The sequence below is a fragment of the Anopheles funestus genome, chromosome 3RL (assembly GCF_943734845.2).
Source record: "Anopheles funestus chromosome 3RL, idAnoFuneDA-416_04, whole genome shotgun sequence".
NCBI lineage: Eukaryota > Metazoa > Arthropoda > Insecta > Diptera > Culicidae > Anopheles > Anopheles funestus.
The window spans coordinates 15,738,774-15,751,413 of record NC_064599.1 but is presented as its reverse complement, the minus strand read 5'-3'; the positions used below and the strand labels follow the sequence as shown (position 1 = coordinate 15,751,413).

General features: G+C 39.8%; 1 protein-coding gene across 6 annotated transcripts in view; it reads left to right on the top strand.

Annotated features, from left to right (window-relative positions):
* LOC125768563 (calsyntenin-1) overlaps positions 1 to 12,640 on the top strand; it is an 85,123-nt gene that overhangs the window by 52,875 nt on the left and 19,608 nt on the right. For all 6 annotated transcript variants that reach the window (XM_049436405.1, XM_049436407.1, XM_049436406.1 and 3 more), the window contains exons 4-5: positions 7,264 to 7,382; positions 8,268 to 8,343. In XM_049436405.1, the coding sequence (XP_049292362.1) occupies positions 7,264 to 7,382; positions 8,268 to 8,343 (195 nt within the window). The remainder of the gene's footprint in view (positions 1 to 7,263; positions 7,383 to 8,267; positions 8,344 to 12,640) is intronic.

Genomic DNA, 12,640 nt, shown 5'->3' with positions numbered 1-12,640 from the left:
GAGAGAGAGAGAGCGAAATTTCTTCTCCACAGTCGACTGTCGACTAACTGAACTTTTAACGTGGACCCCATATATCAACTAGCGCTCGCATAGTCATCGCCATCGTCTGGACCAGAATAGCCAATGTCCTTTTCGCGTGCCGTACGGTGACAGAAATTGCTTCGCTAGAGGATGGTAGAATTTGCTCGATTTTTGCCTTTCACTTCTTACTTCTCAGCCGCACCTTTCACGGTTTACCTTGCCCCGGTAGTTGTTGTTAGCGCTCCCATCGTCATTTTCAGCACATTTCTTATGCGGACAGCATCGTAATCTTTTTCTCTCTCTCTCTCTCTCTTTCATTTTGTCGTTTACTTTTTGCTTGTCGGTGGTCTATAGCCTCTTGGGGAGAGGTGGCAGAAAAAAAATTGGATAAGAAAGTTCATCCTTTTCATCTATTCGGAAGCCGTATTACGGGCACGGTTACGAGTTTTCCAAAATGCTGGCCTGCATTTCTTCTTTACGTCCATCAGGTCCATCAAATACAGACCTGAATAGCCGACATTCACTTGAGAAGGTTTCAACCGCCAGCAGGAGAACAGGCTTTCGTCCCTTTTAAAACGGTATCGTATTTACGGACAAAATCCACTTCAAATTGCTGCTAAGCTTTCGAGGATAAGGACCCTGCTGACTACTGCAGTCCAGCCCCCTTGGTGACGTCCCCCGGGTGACGACGATTGGGGGGTTTCTGGGAGTTTTGTGGAGAGGTCAGCATTCTGTTTTATTTCCATCACACTGTAGCCAAAATGTATGCAAACTTCCAACCCCCACCCTAACGGGCAAGAAATGTTGCAACAAAACCAACAAAAAAAATGGCAAGACGAACCAAATTTGTCCACCACTAACGACACGATACGCGGGACCCTTACAACCCGTCATCCGGAAATGGCTTTGGATGAGATGGATGGGACTCTTGGCCGGGGGTTTACACGTTTCAAGCGTCTTCGAAATTAGATTCCCCAGTATCGTTGTCCGTTCCGGGAACTTTACGTTGGCCGGTAATTAGCGCAAATGATTATTCGTTGATGTTCACAATAATGAGACCTTGCAAACACCGGTTGGAGCTTATGCTTCTGGTGGATTGTTGGCCTTTTTTTTCGATTTCTGTTTTTCCGTTTTTTGGGGGGCAGAATTACAAAGTCTAACATCTGCAACGCCTCCCCACACGATGCTGACGGTTTGTTGGCATGAGATGTTTAATGCTGTTTGAAGGTCGTATTTTTTCGGTCCGTCTGCTCATGTCCGCCCAAAGCGCTTGCAATGCTATGTGCTGAATGTCAGGTAGTAGAGCAATTTCTTTTCCTTCTACAATACGTTTTCTCGCGTTGTTATGGCGGTGGAATCAAGAAAACCGTACAAATTCTAACACCCACACCGTGGACGATACTGTAACGATCCAGTTGCAGGTAAAGCTTCACGCATCGTGATCATTAGCATAGGTGTTGCTAGGCCAACATCGTGCTCAAAAAAGAAGGTGGATAAAGTCTCTCGAGTCTCCCCATCCTTTCTTCCATCCCCACGTGTACTGAAGGTACCTGTTACTAAGTTTGGTAACGCTAGAAAATCGTTTCAAGTTTTCCCTCCTCTCCCGGGATATAATTGTAATGCAGACGTGGAGTTTGCTCGTTTTTTCTTTGCAATTTAGACGGGGGAAAAGTTTGCCCTATGGAAAATATTGGCATATTCGATCACCGGACGTATGCTAAAGGGAAAAAATAAATCAATAATGGCAACAGCTTACATATTACCGGCAACAAATTAAAAAATCATTTGAAGCAAATTGAAAACTTTCCGACGTGTTTTAAGCGAGACTGCTGCTGATCGATTTAAATGACAGACAAAAATGTTGCGTGGGCTTACAGGACATTTCTTTTTGTGAAGGAAATTTAATTAAAAACATAGAAAGCTTTCTCCTACATTTTATATGCAGAATTAAATAATTGATACATTTTGTTAGTTTAATGTAACGCTGTCTAAAAAAATGTGTTGATTGAATTAGAAAAAAACTAATATCATAATAAAAGGATCCAAACATGACGTAAGGAAAAACAGCTCTTTTTCCCCATTTTGCATACGGGAAATGTTTTTCATATTCTATGCAAACCCAAAACCTAACCTTTCCGCTACCGGATTTGTGACCAGCATCAAAGAATCTTCTCTCTGTCCGCACTTTTCGAAGACTCATCATGTCCAATATTTGCTTAGGACATGAAAAATTATCACCCCACCAGATGCGTGTGTGGGAGTTTTGCGTGCATAAACGCGCCCGCGCACGGGGCCTCGTTAGATAATTTATTATCCATAACATGGTCCTGGTGGTGCGCAACGGATCGTCAAAAAAGCGTCACTTCTACTCATGACTCCCAGCGCTATGGGCAGAGAGAGAGAGAGAGAGAGAGAGAGAGAGAGAATGTGAAAACCGATTATGCACACCACCAAGACCACACACCACATTGCCACCTTTGGTCCGAAGATGTGCGGTGCCTGGTGACGTCCTGTGGTCTGCGGTACCGAGCACCATTGTGGGCGTTCTACTCCACGTAACCCCGTTGCTCTGATGCACGTTATATTGTGTGGTCTACCGGCAGGTTTGGAGTCACAATCCGGAGTCACACTTTTGCCAATGCCAACGGTGGTCGTTAAATTAACGGCCGGAAAAGGACGTCTAGCTACACGTACAGGTGCACACATTATTAGACTCTGCCTTCACTTTTGCGCAAAAGTACATTCCGAGATGGTTCACCATATACGGGTGTGTAGCGGCCTTCCACGTGCAGTGCAATACAGTGGCAGACGTATTATTGCATTTAAATGAACAATTAACGAACCTCAAACCAACGTTATACTCGTGTACGTTTCTTTAGGTCACATGCATCCGGTACAACATTGCCGCCGGCAAACGATTATTGGAAGCTGCGTTTATTGCGCAACCACAATTACGCTACACTGTTTCGGTCGTTGCAAAGATGCTTTACTGGAGAAAGGCTTCCATCCTTAGGCACATTAGTAGCATTGGTTGCTCTTTGCTACCATTTAAACCGCAAAAGTGTTTGGTTTTTGTCGGTGGGAAGCAAATGAGCTTAAGTTTAATCGGGGAAACGACAAGATGTTGATAGAATTTTTTTTTGTATCGAATTGCTAAATACATGTTCTGCTGTAATCTAGATTATACACACAAATTTTAATGATGTTTATTCCAAAACAAGAAAAAAATGGAACCAAAGCATCTGCTCTTCAACGACTAATAAATGGCCATCGTGTGAGAACCTGCAAGCTTTTCATCCTCAAAGCAAATTTGTATCCATCATCCATTTCTGTCCATTCAACGGTTTAAAACCGGTCACCCAAAATGGTGGCTAAAAGGATTTTACCTGTGGCTGCAACAGCTCGTCATATCGCGGTGTGAAAATGTTTGAATGAAAATGTAAATTATACAAAGCAACAATTAATTAATTATACATTCCTGTTGGCTTTCCCGCGGTACGGTGACTTAAACGGAGTGTGTCTAGTGAAATGCACAATAAAGTGGGTAATGAGTCAAATGATTTTTTTTATATATTAATACAATAAGTCGTTCTATAACTGAAGAGATCTGTACCATTTCTTTGTGCACAGTGGAACGCCGATTATCCGTTCTCATCGGGACTCAGCCCTTGCCGGATAAGCGAATATCACGGATAATAGGCACAACTCTTTTTATTTATGAATAATAGTGTTTAGTATATAATGGGTGGACTTTTTTTCTAAAGCTAAATGTTAATATTCTTAAGTGCACTTTGTTAAATAAATCTGTTCCGTTTGGTCAAACTTGAGCAAATTGTATCATTCCCTATTGAGGCTTTTAGTTTTTGCCACCATCGGTTTTGCAGTTTATATGTCAATTCGCCTTCGGAAATGTCATTTCTGAGCTGCACGAATAATGGGGCAACCGGATAATAGGTACCCGGGTAATCTGCACTTCACTGTATTTTTATTTAATTTTTTTTTTGTCATTTGTAAAATATCTCCAAATACATTTTGTATTTTACTGGGTCAAAAATTACTTTAGGCCAAATTCGTCATTATTATTTGATATTAATTTTTCTCTAAGTAATCAAATGTATTTTAAATTTTAAAACCGTCCAAAAATACTTGTAAATTAAATTTTTTGATTAGTTGGAAGAACATTCAAATTAGTACTTAATTTCTTAATACGAACTATAAACAGTGTGTCTAACATTGTTTTGCAATTCGTGTTGTACAATTTCAAATTTCGTCCAATTTCCAACACGTTCCGTAAATTCTGGTTGTAATTGAATTGTTTTAAATTTAATTGATGTTCACAATTGCTTCTGGGCACCCTCAGTAAATACGCTTTTATCCTCACAATTGTAGCAATACGATAGCGCCGTACGTTTCTGTTCTTGCGACTGATGTGAGCAATATCTTCAAGAATATTCCAATATCCCACAAGAACCCATCCAAATGTGCAACCAAAAAAGCATAATTTTCGAAAGAAAACCCTCTTAGTAAGAACCGAGTAGAAGGGAGGCGAAACTTATCGACACGCCGTCCCCTTCAGAAGCAAAACATCAAAGTGTCACTTTCCCCAGTGTTGGGTTATGCCCGACTCTAAACTAAAAGTTCCATCCCGAGGCGCTGAGCGGGCGGTAGAAGATAGAATATCAATTTATTTTTAATCGCCTTCGAATCATCTTGCACCACCTGTCGTGACGTGAATCAAATAACCAAATGGATTTGTTTCTGATGGCACCGCCCGGAATCCCGGGGTTTGCGATTTGAAAACACGCATTACTACCCGTCGGTTGGCGCATCCCTGCCAACAGTAAAACAAACGATGGGGAAACAAAAACAACACAGAATGCAACAGTGAAAGGGAAAGAACCGCAGCAGCACTAGAACGCACACGCCCGGTGCGCACGGTGTGATCGGGATTGTTGTTCGGATTAGCATTTTGATGAGGGAACGTGAAATTCCGTGAAACGATCTACCACCGTGGATGGGTGTGCTTAAACGAGATACGAGCCCCGTACCAACACCCATACCGACGTGTGCCAACGGGACTCTTCATTTTAACATTCCATTCCGACACATGCCACCGCCATCAGGTTGGATGGCATTTTATGTTACAATTTTCGTGTGGATTGAGGTGACTACGTTTTCGGGAAGGTGGATGCAATCGTGTCTCGTGCCGAATGGTGCATGATCGAAATGGGGAGTTTCTTCTATATTGAAAACCTTAGAGAAGACACCAGGAACAAAGTTTAAAGTATTGACTAAAGAGTAGTTTAGTTCAAAAATCAATAAAGACTGTTTTTCCCTTTATGATTTTTTGACTAGTTTTCAAGATAAAATCAATTCTTTGTAAAGGTCTCTCAATGCATACTTTATTTACATTTCATGAAGATGCCACATTTATCCTTATAATTTACATTTTAACTTGAAAAGAATCACAAAATGTTGCTAACTTTATGATATGAACCACTCACACGAAAATACAGATTTTACTAGTTCAAATGATTATTTGAACACATTTCTGGACTATTTTCAATTTAAACTAGATTTTTTAAAGATTATGATGGATCTTTCTTCTTTTTTTTGAGCTTTTGCAGGGTAAAATTCATTCTGCACTAACCTGAAGTGTATGTGGTTTATGTGATAAACAACACCGGTTCCACACGACAGGACCGAGTATCAAATCCCATCTGGACCTTGTCGTCCCTTAGCAAGGACTGAATATCTGGCTATGTGGTAAAAATAAGTCTAGAAAGCCAGAAATTGCCTGGCATGATCTTAGTGGTCGTTAGAGAGAAAGAGAGAGAGTAAGCTTTTTCAACTTACTCACATTATGGATGTGATAATCGAGTTAACTTTGTACATAAGCAAATTAATGTTGAACAAGATCAAGAAACAGGGTAATGGTTCCACATTCACGACTTCTGCATAACTCCAATTCTCTAGACCGTTTAAACTGAATTTGAAAAATTTTGATTCCATTGACCATTCTTTATTTCGATTCATTAAACCATTTAATTTAATTGTATCTTAGCCGTAAAAACCGTTTCCTATTGAAACATCATCAATCGGTGCAACACATTCGCGAAAGTGAACGAAAACCAATTTTATTTAGCTTAATTAATTTACTAAATTGCTCCGAACGTAACAGGAGTTATTTAACCTCTCACAATGTTTAGCATCCCGAATGTAACGCCCTGTTCCTGCTGGTTCCAGTTGGTGTCGATGGGAAGTTTTGAAAATGAAGTTTTTCAACTTCGTGCATAAATAAACCTCACGCCACTGACACTACCCAATTTAAGCTTGACGGGGAGAAATAATACTGTTTCGGTTTTCTTTTTATCTTTCTGTTGCTGCTTTTTGTTCATCCTTTGGTTGGCTTTGGCTTCGTGGTTCGTGTTTCGCAGCATGCCGGTTCCCGAATTTTGCAATTATGCAAAATTGTATCCGCGCAACCGTAACTCTGCCACACTGTCGATAACTGAACGATATTTAAACGGCTGTGCAAAGTACCATGCGTCATGCATGTGTTGATGATTTTTTTTCTTTTCAAATACTTTTGTTCACAGCAAAATTGACCATCCAGCATCGATTGATCATCAGCAAAACTGCTGTCCACTTGTATTGCGGACGACACGATTTCCATGTGTGTCTACTGACAAAAATAAAATATTAATAACGACGGTTGCACCGCACAAGCCGAAACAACAACAACAAAAAATGCGAATATCTGCAATTAACAGATGGATGCATTTATTTTTGCCAACCGATGTGGCAAAACAAAGAGAATAAAGCAAAGTGTAAAATGAATTTATGATTCCACAGTGAGCATTACTGTTGTTCCATTCATTTGTTTTCCTTTCCCATCGAAATACAACACGATAAACACGTGGGAAAACAGACAATGCATCAATTTTACAATTATGCAAGATGTATGTATTTGTACAGTACGTTTGTGTTGTTTTTTCTTCTCTACTTACCATTGAAATTTCAAATAATCAAACGGCCCTACACCGTTTGTGCAGTCGGAATGGTGCCCATCGATCATGCTACTCCCCTCGTTTTTGAGCAATCAATAATTTAGTGAGCATAAATTTTAATCGTTAGTATTTACAGTGTTTTTATTTATTAGTTTGTTTCCCATAAGACACAACAACAGTAAAATCCTTTGTTAAAACGATCTTTATGTGCTTTTGTGTTTTTTTTTCTCAGATTGAGCTTGTCAACGAGCTTGGCATCCTGAAAGCGAAAAAGACACTGAACTGCGAAAAGCGGAAAAATTACAAATTCGAGATTACGGCCGTTTTTTGTGATGGATCTCATTCGAAAAGGTAAGCTTTTACATGATTAATTTTTAATTTATGCATTACAATTCCATTTTTAGAAAACAGCAACACCCGAAAGTATGCAATAAAATTGTATTGGACTCTTATTATTTAGTTAGCTCTTATTATTTATCACGTTCACCAAGAAATCCATGAAATAGCTACAATTTTTGTATATTTTTTTTATTTATTCATCACAAAACAATAATACGTTATTCTAACAAATAAATAAATTACGTTTTGTAGCTTAAAATTAAATTTTATCCTCCTTTATTCAAATTGCATAACTTCTAGGCGTAAGAAAATCGATTGTCCTGTTCACCTAATTTGAAATTAGGGTGTTTTTTTCCATTTCTTTTACGATTTACGTATTTTTTAACTTTAAATAATGTCTGTCGTTAAAATATTGCTGGCTGCTACATTTCACGTTAGCAATCACTGCTATCAATTTACGGTGAAATGTGTTCGAAAATAGCGGAATACAAACATCGACCAATCGAGCCATGTTTATGTAGCTTGTATTTGCCTTCCCCGTCTAACATTCGTTCAAACTCTTCGCTCTAGGTTCAATCACTCAAGAGACGCCAAAGCAAAAGTTTATCTGACAGGCGAAATATGGACCCACTTTCCCTTTTTGCCAGGGCTGATTATACCGTTCGCTTGCGTGAACTTACACGGAATACGTACGGCTATGTGCTTATCCTGCAACTCCGAAAAGTTGTTTGCCCTGGCATTGGTGTTCATCCTCTTCATTTTTTTTTGCGAATAAGATAGCAAGGATATTTTGCGGGATTCGACTGATTACGTTTGCGTTTTTTTTCCTTGTTTTTCTATCTGTTTTTTGCTAACTTCCTTCGTTTTCACGATCTTTTTTTTTATTCTGTATTTCAGCGCGAGCGTACATATCTCCGTGATTGACATTAATGAATATTCGCCAACATTCCTGCAGCCCTCATACGTCACAGAGGTAAGTTTTGCACGGCCGTTACGCTTGTGTAACGGTGACCGAAGTTATCAACCGTCCACATTCATAGACTCAATTCCAGCTGTATCCACTGCATTCGCTATAACAAATTCTTTTTCCAATGTACCTTTGTCAACTATGCGTCAAATGCGCTGTCACAGTAACGTACCGGTGTATTTAACAACTCGAAAATATGCCAGTAATTAGTGGATGCTTTTTTTTCTCGTGCGGAACTTTGCCTTTTTTTCACTCATCCTCGCCTGGCTGCTGGTCCAATGAGAAAGTCAGTAAGGAACTTATAATCCGAATACATTGGTAATTTATTGCTCTCCTGTCATTCGTTCGGAATGATCATTCGTCGGGAGATTGGATTGGACCCAGGCAGATAGGAAGACGCGCAGAAAGTTTGTTAATATTCATCATCCATCTTCCGTTGCGAATTAGTTCCACACCAACCACCAGGCGTCTCCATGGGCGTTGGTTGTTTTTTTTTGTTTTCCTTCTTCCATCGTAAGACAAGTCGATATTACAGCTAAAACAGTAAGCATAAAAGAGAAAGAACAAATGGAATTTACTGCCACGCAAAAGGACCAAGTGAATTGAGCCCAGTCAATGAATGTCCTTTTTCTCTACTGTTGCGCTGATGCGATGTTACGCGTTCGAGAAACTCAATTTTCGGCACCTTTAGTGAGGTTCGTTTTGGTGTGTTTGCTGTTCATCACCCGGAAAGGGCAATGCTTCTGGGGATGTGTATTTTTTTTTTAGAACTCCCTTTCCGCATTCTCTTTCCTACTTTAAGGGTAGATTTGTAGATGCAACCACATTTCGAGTCCCCATGGTTGGTTTTTCGCCGACTCGTAATTAATTCAATGTGATTGTATTGATTTTTCCTATGTTCACCAAAAAAAAAATATAACGTCTACCTCAATCGACAGTGCCGAAAGGGACGTAGAATACGTAGAATCAAAGGTCACCACCACTGTGTAACTGTTAGTGCGGTAAGGTTCAACTGAAAAACTTCAATTAGTATTAAGCGCGCTCAATGTTCTCTTGCGTATTGGGAAGTGATTGTGAATGTGATGAAAGCTTTCAACGAAAAAAACGTTGCCATTTGAACGATGCTGTTGAAACTGGGAAATTTTTTCGCGGAATCGATAAATTGAAACGAATTAAGGGTGCGTTTCAAGTACTATACCGAACCTTTGGTGGTTAATATTGATGAAACACTTGTACATGCTTTTCAATAGGGAAATGGCTACCCACAGCAACCAAAAGCAACCTTTCATGGGGTATTAAAGAAGAAAGAATTTTGTTCCTTGCTGGCAGTGGTGTGCGGATCGTAATGAAACGCTTTGCGCAATTAAAAGGCAAAATTTTGAAAAGCAAAACATAACAACCCACTCTTCACGGTACGCAGTGCAGTGAGTTAAATTGATAGATTTTAATGTTTGATGAGCGTTAATGCTAGCAACCGATTGCCATTTACACTCTATTATCGTTTCATTTTATCCATTCCCCCGTACCGTTTTTGGTGAATTTGAAATTCATCCCTTTCTGTTTTCCTTTTTCTTTCGGGTTGGTCATGAGCAAGAGCGCACGGAAAGGGCTATAATCGTGGTAAAAAGCAATTAAAAATACACAACAGCTATTCATCCATCAAGCGAACCGCATTATTGAAGCTGCTGCTGCTGTTCGCAAAAGGAATGCGTGGGCTTTAAAAGCTGCGCGTCTCCATTAGTACAACTTCCTTTGACAAGGGACCGCTGCCCACAACTACACAGGACACGGATCGCTCGCAATGAAGTTCGACAGTAACTACAGCTCCGCGTAATGGACGAGAGCTGTGGATTTTGTCGTGTGGATAAAGAAAACGATTCATTATCCTTTTGACCCCGAGTAAACTCGGGAAAGTTTTGGTGTGAAATTAACAAGATGGAATGTATGTCATTTGTTGTCTAGCTGGGCAACGATATTCCAGAGTAGTCATCCTTATGTTTGGGGGATTTGGGGCTATTCAAATACGGGACTGCAGGTAATAGTCCGTAATTCTACAAATTGTTTTTTTTTATTTCGAAAAAAAGCTGAAAAGAGCTAAATTCCTTTGACGTATTGAACACTATGTTATCAAATTCCAGCTACTACAACCACGTTTCAATGTAGTGCAACAAGCGTCAGCAGATCCTAACCTGTCCACGATGCTATCCTTTTGTTATCCCTGTCTACGTACGCATCGTCGGTACCAAATAGGCGTTCGTTTGTTTTGCTAAGCACATCCTGCAATATTTAATACACACTGCAGATAAATTGCGTGCAATAGCGTACGAAAACAATAGGCGATCTAGGCGTTGAAAATGGACGGCCAGCACAATCTCACAGCTTCTCACCGATGGCCGATAATCGATAAGGCAAATACGTGCGCAGCAGCACCAATATAACCGACCGACCGCGCTAGTGAAAAAGATGCATCATCCGAGAGAATCGGAAAGTTCGCCCCAGCTCGCTATTGTAACAAAACTTCCTGCCGGTAGCTAAGCTCGGATGGGGCTATTGTTTCCGGCTTCCGGGGGTCCGATATCGTTCCGGTTTTGAACGCGTCAGTGTTTTAGATACGATGTGCATCCGGTTTTTCGATCCGGAACTTTTACACATTGCCGTAACGGTGTTGGGCTTTTTACAATAAAAGTAATATCAATTTCAAAGCCCCAGGTAGAAACACGTGTGTTGCTGCAAGTGAGTTAAGATAAAGTCTTGCATCCTTTTACCAGTGTGCCAAGCGGCAAAGGACCTGTATGTGCCTATGCATATTAAAATAACGTTCGTTTGTTGTATTCAAAGTTGAGTGTAAAATGGTAAAACAGAATTCATACGCGCTCGGCATGGTGCGATATAGATCGTATTCAGCTAGAGTCGGCTTATGAAACAGTACAACATAAAAGAGAGAGATAAAACACACAAAACCAAGCAGAGTTCGGTCCAATACAGTAGCAAATATACAAACGTTGTTGTTTTCCCCATTTTTCCACTCCCGGGATTGTCATACATCATCGGTGGAAAGTTTTGCGCATTTGCAAGGCGTTTGTCAGCATTCATTGGGTGGGAACTTTTGCGAAGCTTTTGAAGTATTAACGATTTCCTCATGTTCTGAGGATGCGTTTTATCGTTTATATGAGTACTTTTTATTATTTGCTATGTTTACTTTTTTGTTATAAACGTACATGAATTAGAAGGTTTGATAGAATAGATGTGAAGTTTTTATTTGTTATTGAAGTATTTTTTTATTTGTTATTGAAGTATTATATTTTTTTTGTTAATAAATTGGATCTTTATGTAAGTTTATATATTTTTAAAATTGTCTTTTGCTCTTAATTTAGGGTTAGTTTATTATTTTCTCTTTTACTTCAAACATAAAAAAAGCCCTTTATGTATTAATTTATCGTTGTTTCCAACACTCTTTCTCCAAAATCTGCCATAACACCAGGCTTAGTTATATTTTTAGCAAAAGGTAAATGTTCCATTTTCCCAGGATTTGTCCATAATTAAATTATAATGGACCAATTTAGGGTAACTTATTGGTGATTTCGTTTCGTTTTTCTTGGGTTCCAGAAACCCTTCCTGGTAATATCATGCTAAATCCACTGTCTGTTGTTGCATTGAACACCCTTAGCTACTACCGATCGTGATTGCTGTCTTATTTTGTGTCGTTCACGGGTGCTATTGCGAACCTGAAGAAGAAGAATCACCTGTCAAAACTGTAACCGACTGGGTGGGTTTCGAAATGCTTCGATACACGGGATGTTGCGAAAGGCAATTGGGAAATAAACAAAACCAGCAACAAAAATGCTTGTGATGAAGCTCACCGAAAAACGACACAGCCGAGACGACCCCTTGGTTCACCCGGGTGTTGCCGAATTGTTGTGATTGTTTCGAAATGTGTGTTTTTCCTCCTAAGCTAACAAATCCTATCCCTTCCAAAAAGAGAGAGAAAAAAAAAGAAATAAAATTCAAGGACAATCAGATCATTTCCACTTGGGTGGGTTTTTGGTCGGTCCCATCCAAACCAACCGCTCTCCATCGATTGCCAATCGAACAGGCAAAGTAGAACCCACATTCGGCACACCGATGACAAAACAAATGATGTACGATGTTGAGGTTAGGTGCGTGGAATGGCTTAAAGAAATAGAAGATAAAAATGGTGGCGGTTCGAAACCAGCGGTTAAGAGAAAAGCGGAGGCTTATCATTAGATGGTTGTGCGAGTCAGTAGATGGTACGATCACAGGACCGTTTGGTTCGTCTTGCAAT